The sequence below is a fragment of the Lathamus discolor genome, chromosome 4, assembly GCF_037157495.1.
Source record: "Lathamus discolor isolate bLatDis1 chromosome 4, bLatDis1.hap1, whole genome shotgun sequence".
Classification (NCBI taxonomy): Eukaryota; Metazoa; Chordata; class Aves; order Psittaciformes; family Psittacidae; genus Lathamus; species Lathamus discolor.
Window position 1 is genome coordinate 124,698,373 of NC_088887.1, and position 24,813 is coordinate 124,723,185.

Sequence of the window (24,813 nt, forward strand, 5' to 3'; positions counted from 1 at the left end):
GTTTAACACATCTACAGTGCAGGAGGCATCACCTGAACTGGTTGTCTACATTTCCTTTAGAGTCACAAGAAAGAGAGAGCAAATTCTCAGGAGGGACTCATCTAAACCACTTTAGACGTTGAACTTGGGATCATGCACACTTTTCTTGAGAACTTCATATAATTTCCATTCCCGGCAAAGACAAAGACCAGGATTCCATCTCCTGCAAAATCCGGGAGAAAAACTGGTCCCATGGATGGAAAACGTGTTGGCAGATAATTAATAATGAGACAAATACCATCTACAATTTACCTTCACAAACTTCTCAGAAGGAGCAAAACATCCCACACAGAGGGACATCAGGATCCAACCCCTGGCGTGGCTGCTTTTGGATGGGTTCTGGGTCAGCTGCTTGCAGATTTGACAATAGATTTCATCCCTGCAATAGGAATGAAAAGAGCATCTGCGTTAATGAGGTGGTGGTCTTCAACAGGAACAGAGAGACCCAGACTCTGTCTGCACGTGTCTGGATGACGGAGTCTGCTTTGGCTTTGGCTTCTTACAAAGATTTCCCAGTAATATCAACAGAATCACCTAAACTAACTCTTGTAGAGGGCCATCAGCTGGGAGTCTCCATTTACTGGTTGTTCCTCTTGAGACACCTGGATTTGCTTTGTGGAAGTGTTGGGAACTACCAGCTCTTGGACATAAGTCAAGGTCTGATGTCCAAACAGGCACGTGCATTGACAAGTATCTCAGTTTGGGATTTAATGTCCACTTTTGACTTTAACCTTAGTTTTCTACATACAGAATAAGGGATAATAATATTTCTCATCTACATGGGAGGCAACAAAAGAGTTAGCCTATTTTTACACTGAGAAACTCCATGGAAAAGCCCATGGGACAGTATGAGGTCTGCCTTCAGAGCAGACTTCGTGCAGAAAAGTAATGGTAAGGATTTAATGGTGAACTGGGAGGATAAAATGAAAATGAGAGAAGCTGGTGATCAGATGAGGATGCTCACCCTGTTCCTGGAATGAGTAGGTGAGTGTGAGTGGAAAGAGTATGAGACTATGCGAACAAGGATTGCCTTATAACACACACACATAAATGGGGTGAACCAAAGATGTGGAGTTGACCTTAACTGGACACTTTCCAGTTATGAATGCTTGATTTAGCAACTTGAGTTTTTCCATTACTACACCATTAAAAATATTCACACAAACACAGAAAACAAAGGGTAGTGAACAGCAAAAGTGAGTGCTAGAAAAACAACCCAGTAGCCACTGGCACTTTCAGAAGCATTCGAATCCTTCTGCATGCTCTTTCCATCAGGCCTAATATGGACAGTAAGGAACATGATCCAGCCCAGCCCATATTATACAACACAACCAAAAAGATGATACAATGAAGGTTTCGTAAAGCTGCACCCAGTAGCAAAATGGTTTGAATACTTCAAGTATAGCTCAAGGAAGAAGAAATGGAAAGAATGGCACATTCATGCCTTTGTCTTGATTTCTAACCTTAAGGCTGGCCTGAGGATGCCATTACCAATAATGAAATGGAGCTTCTCCAGGTTGGAGGTGGGTCGGTCTTCAAGCATGCTGTTACCCTGCAGAGTAGACTCACCATCGTGAAGTCTCTTTGTCACCTGCCAACCAGACACATGGCTCTCTTTCAGTACAGCAGGCTAACACGTCCCCCCCCACCCCGCCCTCCGCCCCATCCCAAATATGTGGTGCTCCCTCCACCATCCAGGAGGGGTCTCAGAAGCTCGATCTGGCACTTTCAAAGCAATGGGAGGGTTTGACTTTGTTGGCTTTAATTACATATGGGTGAAGCTGAAAATGGTCCTGTCTAGTCACACTTCCACCTGCTTGCTCTTTGCCCAGGGTTTCAACAATGGCATCCTTACATCCCAGCTCTGATTAGTCATAAAAAAGTCATTAAAACACTGACAAAATGCACCCACTCCCCATGCTAATGATGCGACCAAAAGCGCATCAGCGTGGTGCTGGCTGTGGAAACAGGGATGGCACCCATCCACCTACCAGCTCTCTGTCCCAGCTAGCCAACACAGTCTCCATTCAGAGCCAATGCAGAAAGACGGCCATTTCTAGAGAGTGTTCAGAGCTAGATTAGGGAAAGCTGGATTGGATCACCCCACTGACACTTAATGGGACCATCTCAGAGACCATCTTCATGCTCTCAAGCAGTTATAGCCAGGTGAGATGGTGCCTGCTCTGGAAGTGGACACGGCAGTGTGTAAAAGAAGACTGAATCCATGTCTTTGCATTGCTTTCATTCCCATCCCACTCAAAGATGTATTGCTCCTCACTCTTTTGAGATGGGATTTTCAAAAGCTCTCAGCTTGGGCTAACTGTTCCATGGGGAATTTTACCCAGAAGATGAGCGAGTGCCTTTGGAGCTCCAGCTACTGCTACCTATGCCATGGTGGAGGGCAGGAAGCTAAAAGCAGGGATAACATTCAGACCACCACAGAGTGACGAGAGGTATCGGCAGCTGGATGGAGGGCTGTGAAAGAGGGGAGGGAAGGTGCTGGATGGATGGAGAACGGGAGCCGAGGGGAGGCCGGCGCGAGGTGCAGAATGACTCAAGGAGACACGGGAAGCCAACCTTTCCCCTTAAACACTCCTTAAATCTTTCAGGCAGAGAGACAGGTAGCGCCAAACCCAGAGGAGGGCTGGTTCTATGTTGTCTAGGGAAAAGCAGAAGAGAGTCAGAGAGGGCTGCAGACAATCCAACGGCACTTGTGCTGCCAGGCGGCCCGGCGTCTCCTCTCACCTCCTCCGTCAGTTTGGATTTCTTCTTGAGCGTTAAGGAGACCAGTTTGTGCCGCACACTGTTCTTCTTGTGCCCGTCAATGTGAGTACTCTGCAAAGCAAGAGGCATGGAGGCAATGAACACACTGTTCTTCCTGTACCCGTCAATGTGAGTACTCGGCAGAGCAAGAGGCATGGAGGCAATGAACACCCTGTTCTTCCTGTGTCTGTCAATGTGAGTACTCTGCAAAGCAAGAGGTGTGGATGTAACGTGTTGAGACACAGAGCCCTGATGAGTAGGTGCTCTCCCTGCCTCCCCTGGGCTCCTGTAGAAGACCATTAATGCTGGGCAGAGATGGAGGTATTTCAGAGGCTGGTCGGAACCTGGAATATGGACCCATATTCCTGTGCCCCACAATAGATGAGGTCTGGCTCTGAAATTTGTAGATACTCTCCAACCAATGAGCATCCCTCAGACCCAAATTACATATTAGAGATGTCTGGAGAAAGTTAGATTGAATACACAACTGACTTCTGGTCCATCTAGGTCCACCATGCTCTGCTGTACGCCATTCAGGCTTGTTCCTGTACCACAAACGGCATGAGCAAGACCATTCTCTGAGATGAGCCATTTGCACAGCAGGTTTGTGAGCTGGAAGTCATTTAGACAGAGATTCATGGACAGGTAATTACCCGTCGTGGTTTCCTCACCATTACCATGTCTGTGTTGTATTAGCTTTCCCAGGAGAATAAATTTGATGTGGACAGACCCATGCACTGTCTATACATCATCAACTGTTGGCTTTCTACTTTTATACCAGGTTTATGTCAGCTGTGGGGTTAAAATGACATGGATTCACTTTTTGACCCAGTTAACCTCTCCCCATTTAAACAGCTTTGAAAGACTGTGATTTTATACCAGATCAACACTTTGAGTCTTGCAGCTGCGATGGTTTATATCCATTATAAAGCCAGCTGGTACTATATACCTGGATTGCCATATCATCATGGTCAGGGTCAGCTCCTACATCTCTGCGCTGTTGTGCACCCTGCAGAGTTGGTGTAACCACGGAGACAAATGACAGTTTAAAATCTCCTTCTCTTCTGTACTACCCAATGTCTCAATTGGTCAAATATACCTCTTTTCCATAAAATCACAGAACGGTTTGGGTTGGAAGGGGCCTTAAAGCTTATCCAGTTCCAATCCCCTGCCATGGGCAGGGACATCTTTCACTAGACCAGGTTTCTCAAAGCCTATTTTTGTGATAAACAAGCAAGAAATGACGGGTAGAAGGAATGAAAGGTGATTCTTGCTGTGTATTTTTAGGGATTATAATCCAGACGAAGCCACTCTCCTTCTCAGGTAATTCACTGAAGTGCTGAATGATATCAACCATCTCTAAAACTTAGGAGATTTATCCTCTTTCATCTGCAAATGCTGCCCAGGAGCTTGCCCAGGTACCAATACCAGATAATAGCTTGTTCTATTGAATAAAGCAATTGCCAAAGATTAGAGCATATCAGCGTTACAGACAGCAATTTATCCAGAGCAACGCCTTATCTGGGAATGGTCCTAGGATGAAGTCCTCCAGTGACATCCCAGAACGCACTGAGGATGCAATAGGGATTTCCACAGCCTAATCTCCTGGTAACTGTTCCTTTCCTGCTCCAAGATTGAGGGCACACTTTTAATTTAGTCTCTTCTGATCCAGGGCAGATCAAAAAGAAGTCCCCAGATGAGAGACAGATGACATGGGACGTTACATTCCCCCCATGTATTTCTGCCCTGTGGGGTGGAGCAGAGAAATCAAAGCCCCAGTATAGATATCAGGGCACTTCCCTTACTGTATTGCTGGGGGACATTCAGTTACCCCTATGAAGAAGATAGGACAAGATCATCATTTGACACACGGGCAACTCTTCCTTCATGGCACAATTGCAAATAAAGTTGACAACAAGTTGCCTGCATCAGACCCCAACTTTTTTCAATACCCGACACCTAACAACAGCATCTCTAGTTACCTCTCCTTCTCCCTGCAGGGCCTGCAGTTCTTTCTTATAGGTCTTCTTCCCAAGAGTCTCATAGATCTTTGTCATCACTGGGATCTTCTCGCCACCATCGCTCATGGCTGTATGATATTTCGGCTCAGGGAGGTCTCCCATGAAGCGGAGGACAGTGATCCATACAGCAAGTGCTGCCTGTTGGAAGGACAGGTACGCTCCATTAGCTCACACCAGGAGGTGGTCAAGACATCCTGAATCCATCAGGGTCACTACCGTGCTTTCTCTGTACATAAAGTACTTTCCAACGTCACACAACAGTTTTGCCTGCAGCGTACATCCCATCTGAGCAAGCTGGGCAGGTTCATGGCTGGGACCACAAACTGAGGCTCTGTGTCCATGCCATCATCAGTATGTTTGTGCACCCTACAAGAAGTTTGGTTCTTTGCTAGGAGATGCCAAACTTACACGGGAGCAGTGACTGGCAGCTCCTAACCCACTGCAGAGGGGAAGGACAACCTTAGTGAAGGCAAGCTCATGGCCAATCTAATGTTCATTATAGCCATGGAGTTTCAATACAGTTCTGGTCTTCTACTGTTGGCTACTGGACAAGCGTTTCTTTTCTGTTAGCTCTGCAGTGGTGCATACAACAGGGTAAGAAACAACTTTTCCAGCTGCTACTGCTTTCATTGTCCATGCTTTAAGCTCAGAGCACTTCATTGTCTTAACACAAGTATCAAGACACAGAGATGGACTCAACCTCCTAATGCTACATCCCTCTAATGCTCATTGTCTTGTCACTGCTCAAAGCATGCCGGTGGGACAGCATCTACATGTGCAGCAGACCAGGGCTATGCTCTCCACTGAACCACAAGCACAGCAGTGCTTCCCAAAGGAAAACTGCTGGTGCCCTTTGGTTCCCCAACCCACCCTCCCCTCCTTGAGGTTTTCTATCCCCTGCCTCACCAACTGGTCTCCTTCATCTTCATGGTACAAGAGGGGCTGCTTGAGCGGCCGGCGGATGTAGGTGTTTGTTGTCGTGCCCTGGAAATACGTAGCAGCAAACTTGGCAAACTTGTACTCAGAGAGATCTTCCTCCTCTTCCTCAGGGAGAGGCAATGCTGCATCTAGGTCTTCTTCCTCCAGGTCCTTCTGGGCTCGCTCAAGATCCTGGTGGGGAAGGACAGATCAGGCACTCAGCATGGCTTAGGATAACCCTTTCCCTTTGGATCTGGTGTTTCTGTTTGCCTGATTTCCATTCCAAAAGGAAAAGACAGCTGGAGGAAAACACATGAAACAGAACTCTGGAGCCCATGCAAAGCCCAAGTCCTGAAGGACATGCCTGTAGCCAGGAATGTTCTGGAGAGCAGTAAGAGAAGCAATAAACATGCCCTCACTCCTAGCATAGGGAACACACATCCAAGAGCTAAATGCCGTGAGGAACCATGAAGAAAAACATCCCAAAGGCCACAGGTCCTCAATGATCTCATAGTGATACTGGTCTCCTCCATTTGGGAGACCCAGAGAAAAGCTTCGGACTGCCTGCTTGTCCCTTGCCATAGCTCAGTAACCCTCTTGGGCCATATAGAAGAGACTAGTCTCTAAGAAAGCCTTCAGAGACCCATTTCTGTGCTGCCATACTCTTCCCCGATTCAGTAATGTGTTGCTAAAGCTTTTCATAGGATAGCCAGGCTCATGTGTGCCTCCAGTACCTCGAAGCCATTGGGTGCCTGTCCTTCCTGGCCAGGCAGAGAGGAGGTGGTCCCCAGGAATCCAAACATCTTATCCACCATTTCTGAGTCATTCACTGGCTCGTTGCGAGCTTTCTCCATCTTTTCCAAGAGCTCTTTCTTCCGACGTGCTTCCTCCTTCTCCTTCACTTCCCTCTCTGCATCTTCCCGTGCCAGCTGGGCCAGGCGTACCTGCAAGAGGACAAATACGGTGAGTGAACTGCTTCCTCCTAAGAGCTGGTGCTAAGTGATGGCTTTAGAAGACTACCCAGTGCTTGGGCACTATATCAGCATCATGACTTGAAGCAAATCAGTTTCATATCCATGCCTCAGTATCCTAACTGCAGGAGGACAAATCAATACCATTTTCTCCTTCCTTAGCGCCTCTTTAGAGGGTTTTCTCCATGCAAAAAGCCTCTCATTAAGCTCATTTCTTTCTTTAATACAACAAAAATATATGTGCACACACACAGGGTGCCCCAAGCTCCCCCTTCATCCTTTATGCAACAGCAAAAGCAAGTGAATAGTCACTGTAATCTCAGGCATTCCTTGCAGCAGATCAGAAATTCTGGAGCAGCTTCAAACTAGAGCACAGAGCACGCCAGTGAATTGAATGCAAACTGCTCAAGCAGGGCAGAAATCCCTTAGATATTTTTGGCATTTCCCCTCAAAGGAGCAAAACAAGTGCCTGGAACACAGAGACAGGACCCCAGAGAGAGCTCGGTCACCACATACTTGGTGCTTCTTTTCTGCTTCCTCTTTGGCTTTCTTGGCACTCATTTCCTTTCGGAGTCGTTCCTCTTCTGCCAGGCGAAGTTTCTCTGCTTCCAGGCGTCGGTGATACTTGGGAATAAACATAAGAGCCCTTCTGAATAGGTATCTCCTTATTGGTTTTCCATAGAATCATGGAATGGTTTGGGTTTGAAGGGACCAGTTCCATCCTGGATGAGTGGAGGGACAACTTCCACTAGGCCAGGTTGCTCCAAACCCCATCCAAAACCAATCCCACGAACACATGATGCAGAAGCAAGTTATTCCCTCTCTTCCCACCTCCATTCCCCACACTGACCTCTCCTCCATAGTACTTACTTCCCCTCGGAGGCGCTTATACAGCCTTCGGGCAATCATGCCCCGGGCATACGCCTGGATGGTGAGGACAGCCCAGAGGCGGTGGCGGAAAGCCCTACGGACCAGGTAGCCCCGGCAGCGTGCCTGGAACTCGATGATCCTCCGGCGAGCCATGTGGTACTGCTTGTGGAGCTTGCGGGATCGGTAGAGCGCCTGCAGCCTCAGGAAGCCAATCCGCATCTGCAAAGGGGAATGGGATTAAACGACCCCATCACGCAGGGGCTTGCTCACCATAAGCAGATTTCCATTGCTAATCTCCTTGCACTGCTGTAAGAGCCACTACATCAGCCCCCTCTAGGACAAGCCTTTGGGAGGGAGAAACTCCAAGAGGGTGAAGAAATCATAGAATCATAGAATGGTTTGGGTTGGAAAGGACCTTAAGATCATCCAGTTCCAACCCCCTGCCATGGGCAGGGACACCTCACACTAAACCATCCCACCCAAAGCTCTGTCCAGCCTGGTCTTGAACACTGCCAGGGATGGAGCATTCACAGCCTCCCTGGGCAACCCATTCCAGTGCCTCAGCACCCTCACAGGAAAGAACTTCTTCCTTATATCCAATCTAAACTTCCCCTGTTTCAGTTTGAACCCGTCAGCCCTTGTCCTATCACTACAGTCCCTAACGAATAGTCCCTCCTCAGCATCCTTATAGGCCCCCTTCAGATACTGGAAGGCTGCTATGAGGTCTCCACGCAGCCTTCCGGCTGCTGCACTGATTCAGTGAAGCTGTCTGGCTGCTGCACTGATTCAAAATCCAGGCAGGACAAAGATTTTTCCTTCCCCATTGAGTCCTACAGAGTACCTGCCCTTGAGAGGCCTCAGGAGGGCTGGTTGGTTATCTTAAGGTAGTTGCAACCCATAGGGGTTACTCCCATAGAGGTACAGCATCGGCAGACCTCCTGCCTGAAAGCCAAGGTGCTATTGCATACCTGGAGGCAGCAGCCTGACCAGCCTGGAAGTGGCTATCCTTATTAGTTTGCAGGCTTGTAGGATGATATTGAGACACTTTAGACCTCAAAACACCTCTCAAATGACCTGCTTTTGGGTCATAGACAGCTGGGACAGGGACAGAAGAGGGCTAGGGGGGAGTTGATGAGAAACCAAGATATCGCTGGAGATGGAGTATGGTTTTCAGAGGAAACTGATCTTGAGTTTTCAGTCACCTGGAAACTAGGGAAAGACTTTCAAAACCCCCAGTGACCATTCAGTGCAATGCACATCTAACTCTTAGGGAAAAGGACAGCTAGAAGGTAGTCAAGTGCCCTCTTCAGGTAAAGCAGCAAGAGCACACCTCCATTCATCCCTCCAACTGACAAAAGCCAACCCAGCCCAGTGGGGCATTATGAGCCCAGAAACTCTTCAGTATGTCCCAGAAAGAAATAGGAAGGCAGAGGTATGAGGGAGCAACCCCATACTTACAGCACCGTAGTTCTTCCTGCAGTTATGTCCACGCCAATATCTCTGGATCATCAGGGCTGAGTTCCTCACCTTCAGGAAATTGGACCTGCAAAGGCATTTCCATCACTTGCCTGTGTGGTTTGGCTGCATCTCACCCTCTCCTGGGCATCATTCTTTAGAGATTTAAAACTGAGCAGCCAGGAGGAGTAAATGCTGCAGTTTTGGCCTGAAAAAGACTTCTCCCCCATCTCTCCTTGCTTTCATAAAATGATGAAAGGTCTCTGCAGGCAGATTCTTCCAGGTTATGGGAATAGGCAGAACAGGAAATGCAGAGAATCATCTGCTCCTTCCTCCTACCCTGCACCCTCCTCTGCGTCTGAAACCCCTCCAATGCGTGCTCCCCCCACTTCAATCCTAGCACCTGAGAATGGATTTAACATCACCCAAATGATCAAGTGCAAACTTCAGCAACACCACCGTGGTACCCTCATCTGTTCCTTGTGTCCTTCTTATTCTGGCCTGCATTCTACATGCAGACACCTCGGGGACAACTGTGTTTGGGATCTCACTAGGGTTAGTGTGGGAAAGACTGCTGAGTTACTTAGCATATGCCCTTTGCACAAAGCCTAAGGCACAACCTGAGTCACAGCCATGGCTCGGACAGTCAAAGAGCACAACACACCAGGAGCTGTCCCTCCCTCCACTGGTGAGGCTTGTCCTTGGCCGTGGCTCCCCCTCTTCTCCCATTGTGCCATGAGCTCCCCATGGGCTAACTGCCCTTCCCAAGTCTGGCAACTGGATTGCAAAGGGAAGAGTCCTGAATGCCTTGGGTTTTGGGGAGAGCAACTGTAGTCACAGTGATGGTCCAGTGATCCCATTGCAGTCTTGTAGGGGTCCGCATCGACTGGAGGCTTAGCATTGCCTTCAGCAGGCCCAGAGTCCCACTGGTGCTTTGTCATAGCAAACATCTCCCCCGAAAGAGCACTGAACAAGGGCAGAAGGTCCTATTCTGTCCATGTTTGAGGCAGATAATACAGGTTTCCTCTTGTTTCCTCTACTGTTTTCCTCCAACACTTGCTGTATCTGAATGCCCGCACATCGTAGCTCCTACCCCTCCGGCTGCAGGCAGGGCAGGTTAGATGCATCCCCCAGGAGCCACTTGCTGGGTGAAACATCTCACACATCCCACCACCCCTTTGGCAGTGGGGCTCACACCTACCTGTCTTTAAACCCACGGACCACCTTCTGGATGAGGATGACTTTGTCCGTGATGGCCTTGTCTCTCTCAATCTCCAGCAGCATGTCGTGATGGTCCTGCGGGAGGAAGCAACACAGCACCCATGTCTCAAGCTCTTCATCTGCCTGACATGGCAGGAAGGGTGCTACAAGGCCCTTCCCCAGAGGAGATGGCCAAAATAAGCTAAAAATGGGACATTTCACATCCACAGCATCAACTGATCTACTACTCATTGGGGAAATCCTAATGTAAACCCTAGTGATCTACTGCCTTTAACAAACCAGAGCATCCAGAACTGCTTACGCAATACTTTATAGTCTCAAAACAATCAAATTCCATTGCTTTCCCACACAGAGCTCCCTGCTACTGCTTTCTGACATGGAATCAGCTCCTAGGAGCACTATAGAGGTTTGGGAACGAACTTCAGGCTGCTGGGTCCCATCACTCCCTTTAGCCAAGACCGGAACGCCTCCATACACTAAGGACAAAACTCATTGAAACACTCAATTTCCTTGCCCTGATGCTTTCAGATGCTCCAGTCCAAGCTTTCTATCAATTCCTCCCATGCTGTTTGTAACTCTGCTTTCATTGCTGGTTGTGGCACGCTGAGCCCTGCCGCGGTGGGTGCAGCAAACCTCACATGTTTCCTGCTTTGCTCGACCTCATACAGCCCCATGGGGCCTCCCAGTTTCTCCATTTCCTTCCCTGACAGCTGTGAGATCTTGATAACAGGCTCTGGAAAGAGCAACCAGTGGGAATGGTTTCTCGGGAAGAGATGGAGGTGTTTGTGATGGTGATAGGGGTGAGTTTAAATGTAAGTGGTCAGGGTTCACCGCTGAGATTTTAGCTCGAGAGAAGCCTTTGATTCCAGCCCGGTTCCTGGCCAGCTCAGCCTCCTCTTCCCAGAGCAACACAGGGTTTGTAAGGAGAAATGAGTGTAAATGGGGCTGCAGTGTTGGGCTGCTCTGTATCAGCTGGACCAATGCAGACAGGGAGGCTGTAGGCACCTTTTGTGCTGTGAAATGATGTGCTGAAAGTGAGCGTGTTGTGCTATCAGTCCCTGTCTGTGCAGGGTTCTGCATGGACATCCCTCCTGCTGCCATGCTTTATGGGTGAAGGTAAGAGATGATAACTGCCTCAACCCAGAAGGGAAAAAGCCATGCTCTGTATGGGACTATTCCTGCATCTGTATGGGTATGAGCATGCATCAGTGCTGGCAGTGTCAGGACTTCCTCCTGCACACCCATTCCTAACACAGGTCATGGTTCCCGTTATACCCACTGCTGTGCCAGACCATGGGAAAGGGTCATGTCTTGTTACGGAAAGGGAATGGTAGGAGGCCCCTTCACAGGCAATGGGTCCGGGATGGCAGGAGGGCTGCGGAGAAACACGTACCTTCAGGAATATCTTTGTCTTGCCAATCTGCCAGTCATCATCCCTCCCGAGCACTGCTTCGGCAATGCGCTGGCATGTCCCGCGCAGGTCGCCCTGGTAAGAGAGGGGTTAGGATTCAATCAGGACCAGCCTCACCCATTGCTCCTTCCAGGTCCAACAGGGATCTTTTCTGGTCCTGGTTCCCGAAGCTTGGGTAATGAGGTTAGAATCATGGAATCCCAGACTGGTTTGTGCTGGAAGCGACCTTAAAGCTCATCCAGCTCCAACCCCTGCCACGGGCAGGGACCCCTTCCACTGGAGCAGCTTGCTCCAAGCCCCTGTGTCCAACCTGGCCTTGAGCACTGCCAGGGATGGGGCAGCCACAGCTTCTCTGGGCACCCTGTGCCAGCGCCTCAGCACCCTCCCAGGGAAGAGCTTCTGCCTAAGAGCTCAGCTCAGTCTCCCCTCGGGCAGGTTCAAGCCATTCCCCTTGGCCTGGCCCTACAGGCCCTTGTCCAAAGCCCCTCTCCAGGTTCCCTGCAGCCCCTTTAGGCACTGGAGCTGCTCTCAGGTCTCCCCTTCAGGAGCCTTCTCTTGTCCAGGCTGCCCCAGCCCAGCTCTCTCAGCCTGGCTCCAGAGCAGAGCTGCTCCAGCCCTCGCAGCAGCTCCATGGCCTCCTCTGGCCTCTCTCCAACAGCTGCATGTCCCTCTTGTGCTGCTGCCCCAGAGCTGGATCAGGGCTGCAGGGGGGGTCTCCCCAGAGAACAGCAGAGGGGCAGGATCCCCTCCCTGAGCTGCTGCTCAGGCTCAGGGGGTGCAGCCCAGCACACGGGTGCTTCTGGGCTCAAGCGCTCACTGAAGCCGGGTCATGGGGAGCTGCTCCTCACCCAGCACCCCAAGTCCTGCTCCTCAGGCTGCTCTGAACCACTTCTCCACCCAGCCTGTAGCTGTGCCTGGGACTGCCCTGACCCAGAGGTTCCCAGAGCTTTACTGTCACCACAGTCAAGGTGAGTAGAACAGGCTCAATACAGCTGCCTGTTCCTGCCAGCCCCATACCCATTTTAGCTTCATTTGGAAAGCCCTGAGCACCACTGTAACATCTGGGCATCAAATGCTGCCTAATGCTTTTGGGGAGGGTGCAGACCCATAAACATCCCTGGAGAGCACAGCAGAGAGCAACCATTACCCATGGAAGAAGATGCTCACCTGCTTGTATGCTGGCTTCACCCCGGGCATGAGCACCCGGTACCGGTCCACGAACTCCACAAACGTGTAGCGGATGGGGTACCCGGCTCGGCGGATCCGGATGGTCTCCATCATCCCTGAGTACCTCAGCTGACGGACGCACAGCTCCCGGTCAAACAGCTGGGGGGGTGGTTACAGGACACAGTGGTTTGACTGCACATTTTGGCATGGATTGGCCATAAGAGAGTGGTGACTCTGAAGAGGTGTGGGGCAAGCAAGTCAGGTGTCCACCCAAATCCTTCACTTTGAGGACCAGAGGAGTGTTGGCTGTCATGGGCCTGATCTTACAAGCTTCTGAATGTGTTTGACTCACTCAATTTCTTTAATTGCCGCTTGCAAGACTGGATGCGTCCTACACTTTACACAAAGGGCTGAGAGGAGAACTGGTGAGCACAATCAGAAAGGCATAGAATCAAGGAACCATAGAATGGTTTGGGGTGGAAAGGACCCTAAGATCATCCAGCTCCAACCCCTGCCACAGGCAGGGACCCCTTCCATTAGAGCAGCTTGCTCCAAGCCCCTGTGTCCAACCTGGCCTTGAGCACTGCCAGGGATGGGGCAGCCACAGCTTCTCTGGGCACCCTGTGCCAGCGCCTCAGCACCCTCACAGGGATGAACTTCTGCCTTGTATCCAACCTAAATCTACTCTGTTTAAGTTATAACCCATTCCCCCTTATGCTATCACTACAGTCCCTGATGAAGAGTCCCCCTCCAGGATGCTTATATGTCCCCTTCAGATATTGTAAGGCTTTGACTGTGTGCTCCTGCCATCAGGACCTGATGAAGCCCAGACCAATGGAGACAGTTCTGACTTCCTTTGCACAGTTTGTTACTCAATTCATGCCCTGCTTTTCTCTTGGACTAACCAGAACATCAGAGCAACGCTCAGAAACAGCAGCACGGGACCATGCCCAGACCCAGAGAGCTCCGTTCAGGCTCCTGATGCAAACAGTGTTTTTTTCCCCACTAAAACACGTTTTAGAAGGAAGCAAACGTTTTTAAATAACACAAAGTAACAAACAGCCAGGACTTTCCACTGACCTTTCACTTCCCGCTATCCCATTTCCTATCCCTATCAGCACGCTTTCCTTCAAAGCCAGGGACACAACATGAACTCCCAGAACATGTTCTCTTTTGCACAGCTCTGTTTGCTGTTATCTGGGGTTTTTCTTTTCCTTTGCATTGTTAAACCAAGGCCAAAAATAAATGTAGCAAGAAAGGGCATTTTATATCATATAGCGCTCCAGTCTCTGGTTCAGTATTAGCTCATCTACTCGTTACTTTAATGGGGAGATTGGTTTCTCTTTGTTCGATTCTTTCAAGCTTATAGCTGCGTTTATGTCCCACTGAAAGCATTGTGGATAAATGGGCTGGACACAGACTTAGTGCTTGCGAGAGCTGATGAAGCACAGACTACTTACACAGAACACAAAGTGCCAGAATGAACCCCAGACATCCATGTGTAAAAGCAGCTCAGAGTCAGGGCATTGGGAATGATTTGCTAACATCAGTTCAGGATGTCCATCTATTTCTCAGCATCAGTTTTTAAAGAAGGTCTTGTTTTGATTTCAGCTCAGATAATAGTCTCAGATTAGACACATTGCTAAATATTAAACCAAAGTATGCCATTAGGATGCTCTTAGGTGCCTTTTTATGCTCACCAAAACCAGAAGGGCACAGCAAGCTGCTTTGAGAGCTACCAAACCTTCCACCCGGCATCATTATGCTCCCTGAACAGCAAAACCAAGTTTCAAGCAAACACCTCTTGTATGTGACAGCTCTGAAATCCAGTATTTTATGCTTTTTGCAGTCAGGTGAGCTTTGCTAACAGGCATGGACATAAAGCTCCAGCTTTGGTGAGATTCACCACTACTGAAGTGCAAAGGCAGCGGCAAACTGATTCACAGAAACAAGCAGCTGAAATCATGATTAAATAAAGCTCTTCTTCCTAAGCAGTATCACTATAGAGTGTGGAACAGCCAACAGTGAGAGCTTACAGCACCAGGGTCCAATCCTGCAAGGTGCTGACAGTGGGATTTGGTGCCCACCTCACCCTCTACCTTTTGCTGCTAAGCTTGGAGTGCCCTCCATGAGCAGTTAGCGGTGAGGGGATTTACAGCCACCTCCTTCACTCTCATTTGCTCCTTAAAGTTTGTCCCCAGAATATTCATTGCTTTTGAGGCAAATCCCTGGGAATCGGAGCAAAATAATTCCTCTCACCTTTCCCTTGCACTGTTTTGCCTCTTTTCCCTCTGCTTTTAGAACTGTGCTTTTGCAACTGGTGCAAAGGAAAAGCAGTTGAATCAAACGGGGATGAAGCCGTGTGAGACCCCTTGGGAGCAAAGATTTTGTAGACAACACCGATGGAAAGAGGAATCACTTTTAGGAAGCACTGAACCCTGCCATAGGACTAAACCCAATGCCCTGCGTCTCAGCCTAAGTCTCCGGTAGGGATGCAGGAAATTCAGAGGTGTTTCCTATAGGAGAAAGGGCTGCAGGGTGAATTCCTCGAGGTCCTCCTTGGGAAAAAGGGCAGGGGCAGGAGATTCCCTTTGCAAAAGGTTTTGGGGTGCCGTTGGATCACAAAGCAAGTGCCTGATTTTGCCAAGCCTTTTCCATCCCTTAGGGATGGTTTTCTAAGCACTGAGGATCAATCCTGCCTCCACTGATGCCTGAAGGAGTTCTGTTGTTAACTCCAGGGCTGAGTGGTCCTGTGGGCAGTCCCATGTGAAAAGCAACCAGAAGAGTAAAGCAGGACTTACCATGGGCTTCTTGTACTCATTGGGCTTGATGCAGCGGACGAAGAAGGGCTGGCACACGCTGAGAGTCCTCATCAACAGCTCCAGGGACCGCTTGAACTGGCTGCTGAGCGTTGGCGAGCGCTTCCTCGTCTCTGCTCCCTGCAAAAGCACAGCGGAGCAGGCTCAGGAAATGAAAGGATAACAGTGCCTTTCCCCTCCGGCCACGGCCCTGGAACCTCCTGTGACAGCCAGGGCTGGAGGAGGAAGCAGGGCAGGAATGGGGCAGAGGTGGCGAGCTTGCAATGGCCAGACTCTGGCAACCTGCTCCATAGGCCTCTACCCGAGGAGGAAAAGTGCCATAACTTGATTTCTCCTGCTCAAAACCTCCCTGTGTGACTCAAGGTCCCATCTACACTATACAGAGCCATGAAGGAGATCTGCCCATGAGAGCAAACAGCCCCTTCTGGGAAACCAAAATCTCTATATTGTAGCGTGGGGCAATGCATCTGCCCAGGGATGCTCCTTGGAGATGGCTTAGTCTTCCGTGTCCCTATGCATTGCCTCTGTCCTAGTTCCTCATGTCAGGCTGAGCGCCTCCTGCTCCACGGAGTCTAGGACCAATGACCCATGTAGGGTAAAACACAAGTCAGGGGCACTTCTGCTGCAGGGTGACTGCAACAGCTCTTGAAACTTCTGATAAGGTCTATATTCCTCAGCCTGTACTACAGGCATGATTCAAGTTGTGTTTGGAAAAGAATAGCAAATAAAGGTGGGTATTTAGGGTGAATCAGGATGATTTTGAGTATTTTGCTTGGTTTAGTTCCCTTGGTTAAATTAATAAACCAAGCTCCAGTTGGGGACAAGTGTTTCTAAAGCAGAATGGAGATGTCTTCTCCCTGACCTTGGAAGACCTTATTAAACCACCTCAAACCTCAATGAAGCCCCTAGTTCACTTTAAGTGACAATCACTATTACCTGAGCTCAGTACACACTGGTCACAGTGGTGCTGTGTGTGTCTCATTGGGTCTGGTCTTCAGGGAGACTTTGTGGGGCAGCAAGTACTGCTGATGGGGTGGAGGAAAAGCTGGGCATGGGGATGCAACCCCTTCTGAGTCAAAATCAGGGCAAACTGTGCCATGACCTGTGCCATGACCCAATGGCCAGGGATTTCCCAAAGGGAGGATTCCAGCAGGATTTTAGTGCATTTTTCCTCCAAACACCCTCTTTGCAGATGGTCAAGCCATGCATGGAGTCACAAAGTCCCCATTTGCATTGGCTTTGCTGCTATGTTTTGCAAGGTAGTGAGATTTACTTTTGTTGCAATCTTTATGTGCACTTCATCGTATAGCACTAACAACCTGTCAGATAACATCCCCATTCCCCAAACCTTAGGAATTGCATAGAATCACCCAATAGTTTGGGTTGGAAGGGACTATCAATATCACCTAGGCCAACCCCCTTGCCATGGGCAGGCATTTGCACCGCTCAGGTTGGATACGACATTGAGACAAACTCAACCAACACAAACACAAAGTCATCATGGAATTCCAACAAGAGAAAACCCAGCTCATGCACACACCAGGAAAGCCTGGCCTGCTTGTCGAGAAGAGCATGGGGGCTATCAGGGATCTCTCCCACAAAACATACATCCTTAAGGACAAACTATTAACAAATCCAGAGTAATTAATGGATGTAGAGTCTGGTGCTCACATGCTGTCAAAGATTCAACGAGGAATAGGCTGTTTCACCAAGGATCCTGGTTTGGATAGCTTTGATTGATGTTTTCTCATTACTTTGCTAATCGTGTGCAAAGGGTCACCTCTGGAAAGTGGAAGGATAGCCACAGGGGTTAGAAGCAGCACACATGTAGGAGCAGGGCTGGAAGTTGGAAGCAACTGCAGGTTTATCAAACTGGGATTGGCTGGGAGAGGTCACTTCTCAGCCATGGTGGTAGGAAGGGTGCAAGGCTTTGTACAAGGGTCTACAAGGGAATGCATGAGTGGTTTGCCCTCAAGCAGCAAGACCTGCCTCTCTAGGCTGCTGATGCCTTGCGTGCATCCAGCTCTGGTGAAAAGCAGTGGTGCCGTCTCCATCCTTACACCTGAGAGCTGAAGGGAGGGATGGTGGCCAGAAAGCAGCTTGTCCTCCTATCCAAATTCTCTGGGTTCCTCCTGTTAAGACTACACCATCCCATCCATTCATGTGCTTCCTGGGCTTGACATCTGTGCAAAGAGCCCTCTTGATGACGGACACCACACCTATGAGCACTAACTGGGCTCTCAGGTACATGATGAACGCTCAAATGAGTGTTTTGCATCATCTTCCTCCTGCAGGGTGACACCACTGAAGTCATCATGGTTTCTCCTGCCTCACCTCAACACCAGCATGGGGACAATCACACCTCTTCCCTTATTCCAACAAAATGGCCCCAGAAAGTTGTGGATCAGCCTGACAACACAGTGTAGTGAGGCACTGAAAATATAGGGTTTATTGCAGAGGAGGATATAGAATCCCAGACTGGTTTGGGTTGGAAGGGACCTCAAAGCTCATCCAGCTCCAACCCCTGCCACGGGCAGGGACCCCTTCCACTGGAGCAGCTTGCTCCGAGCACCTGTGTCCAACCTGGCCTTGAGCACTGCCAGGGATGGGGCAGCCACAGCTCCTCTGGGCACCCTGTGCCAGCGCCCCAGCACCTTCATAGTGATGGGACACAGTGAAGGAGGAGCATTTCTGGCTAAAACTGGATCAGTCCCTCTAGCCTGAAGGAGAAAGGGCTGAGTACATTCTGCTTTCCTTCTGGCCAGACACAGCCTTCACACTCCGAGACTGAAACATCTTTGGGACTCCTAAGGTCCCATCTTTTGTGACTGTCTCTTCACAGGTGTCCATACAGAGCCTAGCACAAGGGAGGATGAGACCTCTGTGTGATGAGGAAGGACGAGCAGGATTCATAGAACCATAGAATGGTTTGGGCTGGAAAGGACCTGAAGATCATCGAGTTCCAACCCCCTGCCATGGGCAGGGATTCACTGGTGGTGTAGCCCAGATTGGGGCACTGAGTAATCACTCAGCCTGTGCTCAGCATCGAAAGAGAAAAAGCAGAGGAGAAAAATAAGAAAGAGAAGATAATTACATGATTTACAGAGAAGCAGCATCTCAGGACAGAGGTCATAAAGACGTGCAGACCAGCAAGACATTCCAATACGCTTCAGTGACACTTCTTGCTGCAGTCTCAGAGCCTGAGCTTTAGAGGCACAGACACGTGTGTGGCTGTTTGCAGTAACATAAAGACAGAAGTCAAGGCAGAACACAAGGGGATGTTCACCCAGCATGGGGTGTCTGAGATCCCTACCAGCATAGCTGGAGCATCGGGACATTTCCCAGCGTCTCTGGGAAGCTGTAACTCCCAAGGGACCTATTCAGACTCTTCACTTTGGTGTCCTGGACACGTTTAGGTACTTCTGTATCCAGGGATGAGAAAGCAAATACCAGTTAAGCCTATCTGCACCCTCTCCGTTCAGTGGATTTAGGTGGACACAGAGTTACGGTAGGTAGGATGGCGTTAATACAGACCTGGAGTTCCAGATAGGACATTCACCAGGTTATTTTCTTGGTGACATTCAAACCAAGTAAGAAGAAGCAAGGAGAAAGTCAAGTACAAGTGGAAATGTCACAATGGTCACAACCACAGGAGAAGGTTGCATGGAGCACCAGGAAGACCATGATCAGCACTAGGTCTGCTGGGGAGATGGCAACCTGCTTCAGTGGAAATGCAGAAAGATGAGTTACTTAAGGTGATGTAAGGAAGGAGAGAGTAGCATGTACTGCCAGCAATACTCTGGGGAAAGGTTCTGGACAAAGGACCATCCTCCCATCTCTTTAGGATTGTAAGGTCATTCAGATGAGCCGTGGCAACATGACATAGAATCACAGATGTTGTTTCTCAGCCTTTTTTATCAGTTCTGAGAAAAAATGTGCTTTTTGTTTGCTATTTTATTATGTGAGATGTCACTGGGGTGGCCTCCACTGAACATTAAGCCCCTCTCACAGCAGGATCTGCAGTGACTTATAGTGAAGAGACAGTCTCCATCCTAAAGGCTGTGCAGCCTAGAAGGTAACCTCTGATGCAAAGTTGACATGGGCTACATAGTGATGCCAAGTATCACTGGTTTGAACTACAGCCTCATTTTATAAAGCTTGCTGATGTTGATAGAGTTGGAACACCTTTTTTGGCTTGGCTGTTCCACTCTTGCCTCAGTTCCAACAAATACATCAATTATTATTCATTAGAAAACCTATAAAACATATGAGAACAAGTATGACAACAACAAAACTAGAAACCATCAGTATTATGTCTCCATTTCCCTGTATCTCCTGTTGTTGCCTTCAAACAAAAAGACCATCCTGAGCATCTCTGACAGCTTTTGCACAACAATTCTTCTCCTGGATTTAATCCCACCATACCCTAACTCAGGAAGGATTATTTCTGTGTGTGTGGCATTGCTACAGCTCTAGAGCAGGGCTCAATGAGATGTTGCAATCCAAACCATTTGCAATCATGATTCGGAGGAGAAGGAGTCCAGGTCTGGAATGAATGGATCATTTTGGGTCAGACCCCCCTCATTGGAATTCCAAGTCCAAACATCTGAAACGTTGCAGAGGTAAGAAGGGTTGAAATTCAGCCCCATGCAAGGATCTGGATTTTGAAAGTCAGGTCTACCTCCAACATAATCCTTCGGCTATTGAAAGACTGTTGTGGAAATGTGAGCAGTTGCAGAGTTAACATCACAAACCTTTACCACACAGTATGCTACCCTATGGCCAAATATCTCGTAACAGAGGTTTGGGAAGCTATCAGAACCAGTCTGTATAGGAGATGCAACAGAAAAGACCTAAAAAATGGTGCCAAGAGCCTGTTTCGATGATCATGGCAAAGTTCAATGTCAACTATGTCTTTGAAGGCTTGGATTTGAGCTTTCCCCTGAACAACAGCTAACCCCCCATGAGAACTATGGCATTTCGAAGCAACCCAGAAATGCAATCCAGGAGTCTCTCTTAGCACATGAACTGTCAGTTTCCTGCCCCCAAAAGGGGCAGAACAGGGCCAGATTTGCTGTTGCCTGGAGGAATAATGTCCCAGTGAAGCCAATGGTGGCACCATGAGAAAGAACAGCCAAATCCCACAGATGATCCATCTGGAATTAATTGAAATGAGTCCTCAAAACTTAGCCTTGGGCTGGTTCTGATTTATCCAAACCAAATTCCCATCATTACAAAGCTCTTCTGAGTTGAATTCTAGATATAACTGACACAGTCATACACCTGTATGTATTCAACAAGCCATGAGGATGCTCTCTATCACATCAGTCACTTGAAACGGACCCTCTGTAGATAGCACAGGAAGAGGAATGAACCGACAAGAGCAAAGCACAATCCTTGCCAGGGAGAGGTGAATACACAACAGAAGAAGCTCATGGATTCAGTTTACCTTTGGTGTGGGTGTGGGCGACTGGCCAAATGTGCTGGATGCATAGCCACAGAGAAACTACATGAAGCACAGGTGAAAACAAAACAAAACAGAGACAGAGAAGAGCAAACAGTGAAAAGAAGGAATAACTGAAATGGGCACCTGATATTGTTTAGTGTTTGAGGTCCAGGTGCTAAAATAGCTCCCAAATAAAAGGCAATAATGCTTAGATTTCTGTCTATCCACCTCCTGGCTTTTCCCATTTGTCTCCATGTTCACATCTCTGAAGCTCTTGCCTCTTGGAAACAAGGCTTCTACATCTCTTAACTTAACTCATTTATCCATATGATTTTAGCTATCCCCACTCCTTCCTCACATATCCCCGCTCTCCTGTGACCGCTGTTCTCAACACACAGCAATTTTGGGAAGATGCCAGGAAAAAAAACCCAAATTACACAAAAATACCAAGAAAACCCCTCCTTTCCTCTCTAATTTAAATAAAAATCAGGTGTTTTCTATAAAATCGGATTTTTTACCAAGGGAAAAACCCCCAGATTTCCTATTTGTTTTTCCCTTCACCACTTTCCGTCCTTTACTGCTCCTTCTACCTGTTCCTTGTGCATGCAGCACTGTCAGACCACACCAGCTGATACCTCAGAGGATCGGTGGACAATTCCCACTGAATCCACCATTCCTCCTGGCACCGCTCAAAGCAATGCTCTAATTCAGCAGCTACATGGAGATAGACCTCCGTGGTGGACATGCATTGACCAGGCTTCACAGCCCTGCGTGCTCCAGCAATACCCAGTTCACCACACGGGTTCCGTTGCACACAAATGTTGGGTCTCTCAGACAGTTACTACACTATTCAAATGTGCACTCAACTGGTTTTCTCGCTTCTCTGATCTGTGGCTTTCTCAAGTTTCTGGCTTATAAAGATCCCATTTGAAAGACTGAATGTACGGACTTGCTTTCCACTGACTCCTACAAGCTCATCAATAAGGATGAGCTCTTGAGGACCAAAGACTGGATACTATTGAGCGAATTGCCTCATTATTTGATGTAGCCCTTAGCAAAGCAGCCATTTATCTCTTTTTAAGGGAAGATGCTTGAGTTGGTTGACCTGGCTTGAGTGTCTCTGGAAGCTTTCTCCATAGACAATCTATGAATGACGTTCAGGGAAGATACGCACACTTCCAAGAAGAGCCTTTGGCCTAGCTCTTTGCTACTTGCATTCAATTCCCATAACCCAGGCTCATCTCCTCTTTCTTTTGGGAAATGTGTTTTAATAAAGGAGCTGCAAGATACCTGGTTTTGGTGGAAAGCAATGGCAAAATAATCTCATGATGTTGGATCCTGCTTTTCTGAGCAGTTTTGTTTGCCTGGTGTTTAGGGGATTTGTGTTCTCCCAGTTCACGCCAACATTGTGCATGATTAGGGGAGCCGGGACACAGCGTTTGCTCCCAGAACTGCAAAGCTTGCAGCAAAAAGCAGTGAGGGGTAAGCAATAAAAAGCAAGGTAAATGGCAGCACTGATGCTAAGGGAGCTAGCGTCTAGTTCAGCAGGAGTATCCACTTCTGGGGATAGCTCTGAACCCACTGGCAGCATCACGTCAATTGGAAGACAATTGGGGCTGATCAAGGTTATCTTGTTCTTAACAAAGTCAAAAGGATTGATCATTCATTTCAGCAGGAGCAAAACCGAGTGCCTGAAGTGTAAAGGCTTGCAAGTCTGTAGCCTATTTAAAGTAATTTATTGGGAATTTAAGCATTTCAGGCAAAGGAATTCATCATCAAATCTGCCTGGCACTCCTGGAAGTCCTAAGTTCCTTGGGCCGTCAGTGGCATTGGCTGGCATTTGGAATGGGACTCTTCAAACACTTGGCTGCTTTGGAAAAAGGTTATCCTCACATCCCCTGCAGTCCCTATGGCTTTGCCTAGGGGAAGACTTTGCCTACAATGATCCATCTGGGTAGACTTCCAGGTTCTGTTAGGCTGATATTCTAAAACAGTCTCTACTTTGGTTTTGGGAGCAGGGTTTGTGATGCCTTAGTGGGGAGATGAAGGTGTTCAGCTTAAGAAACCATCATATATTTGTGTTATTAATGTTGAAATAGTCACTAATCTCAGCATTCAAGCTGGCATCCCAGTAACGGAGTGGGAAGAGTTGAAGCAATAACTGCATTTCTCTAAAGCTCCAGCACACAGAGTCTTCTGCACTGAGCATGGAGTAAGCACATATCTGCCTGGAGGCCTGGGATGCGGAAGAGGGAGCTTTAAAGTTCAGCTTTCATAACTGATGTCCCCTCTCTCTGCTGTCATAATGGTAGAAGATGACTGTTGGCTGGTCCATCCCAGTCCTGCTGCAGTGCTTAAGGGCCAGACAGACTGTCCCTTTGTTCTGCTGTGGTCTACAAGCGTTTCGTTTTCACTTCTCACTCCATTATGCACAGACTTCAATGACTCAGCAGGAGGGTCTAGCTCTTCCTCTCTCAGATCTCTCTACAGTCACCTTATTGGCCCTTACAATCTACCTTATTGTCCCCATCCCTACACAATTAGGAGAGGAGCAATCACAGCACAAAATAATATCTGGTGAACCAAATGCGGTGAACTGGGAACATGAGTGTGAATGTACCCATGACACTGCACCAACGCTTTCTGGTTTGAAACACCCCGAACAGCATCAGAGCAATGAGACTCTTGGTAAACCTTCCACCCCTTCCAGAAACACCCCTCCTTGTGAATAAAGGCTTTCTCCAGCCTCCATTACCAACCATTGCCACATCTGCTTGGAAGATCTGCTTGATGAATTTGTTTTTGGAGGAATGCACCAGCTGGATGATGTCTCCATGCAGCGTGTCCCTGTTTTTCTCCAAGAAACCTAGAGAAATAATGGGACAACACATAGATGACACAGCGCAATGTGGGCAGTACGTGCCCTGCAAGCAGCTTCTGGTTTGATGAACTACTGGCTGTTCTTTGGGATGTAATAGGAGGAATGAATGGGCAGAGAAAGGGGAACCAAGAGAAGGAAGACGGAGGCACATCTTGAGACAAGATCAGAGATGCAAGTGGTGCAAAGCACTGCAATTCTGTCACAGACATGCACAAACAAAACAGCACCAAACACTGTTCATGGGCATCACTGAAGGGTCCAAGCCATTACAGCCAGAAAAGGAGTACAGTGACACTATTATGGGCTACCATCCTGCTCTGCTCCAATGCAACAGCGTCTCACCTTGCCCCAAACATCCCTTCACACCTGCAGTGCCCCATGAGCTGCCCCATACCTTTTGTTTCATAGTAAACAATTCCAGCAAAGTGGTTAATGCCAAACTGGGTTTCATAATTATTCTTCGGAGGAATATAGTTGGTGTTCAGCTTGTGTTGGGAGTTCAGCTTGTGTAACATGGTGGCATCTGTACCCTGTGCGTGCAGGAAAAGATCATAGAATATAGAATCAACCAGGCTGGAAAAGCCCTTTAAGCTCCTCCAGTCCAACCATTCCCAGCACTGCCAAGGCCACCCCTGCCCCATGGCACTGAGGCCTCGTCTCCACGGGGTGTGAACCCTTGCAGGGCCTGCAGCCCTGCCCTGGGCAGCCTGTTCCAATGCCTGAGCACCCTCTGGGGCAGGAATTGTTGCTCAGCTCCATCTAAACCTGCCCTGGGGCAGCTTGAGGCCGGTTCCTCTTGTCCCATCCCTTGTTCCTTGGGAGCAGAGCCCA

At 48.6% G+C, this 24,813-nt stretch overlaps 1 protein-coding gene across 2 annotated transcripts in view; it reads right to left on the minus strand.

The window, feature by feature from the left end:
- Positions 1-24,813, minus strand: part of MYO7A (myosin VIIA) — a 110,692-nt gene that overhangs the window by 24,251 nt on the left and 61,628 nt on the right. Inside the window, exons 14-28 of one of the 2 annotated variants that reach the window (XM_065678881.1) lie at positions 24,377-24,512; positions 23,861-23,967; positions 15,638-15,775; positions 12,837-12,995; positions 11,652-11,744; positions 10,239-10,333; positions 9,041-9,125; positions 7,583-7,801; positions 7,229-7,336; positions 6,476-6,685; positions 5,730-5,933; positions 4,785-4,961; positions 2,617-2,874; positions 1,503-1,630; positions 292-418 (exon numbers count right to left, since the gene is read on the minus strand). In XM_065678881.1, coding sequence (XP_065534953.1) covers positions 292-418; positions 1,503-1,630; positions 2,617-2,874; positions 4,785-4,961; positions 5,730-5,933; positions 6,476-6,685; positions 7,229-7,336; positions 7,583-7,801; positions 9,041-9,125; positions 10,239-10,333; positions 11,652-11,744; positions 12,837-12,995; positions 15,638-15,775; positions 23,861-23,967; positions 24,377-24,512 — 2,244 coding nt within the window. The remainder of the gene's footprint in view (positions 1-291; positions 419-1,502; positions 1,631-2,616; positions 2,875-4,784; positions 4,962-5,729; positions 5,934-6,475; positions 6,686-7,228; positions 7,337-7,582; positions 7,802-9,040; positions 9,126-10,238; positions 10,334-11,651; positions 11,745-12,836; positions 12,996-15,637; positions 15,776-23,860; positions 23,968-24,376; positions 24,513-24,813) is intronic. The other variant, XM_065678882.1, reaches the window with a different exon arrangement.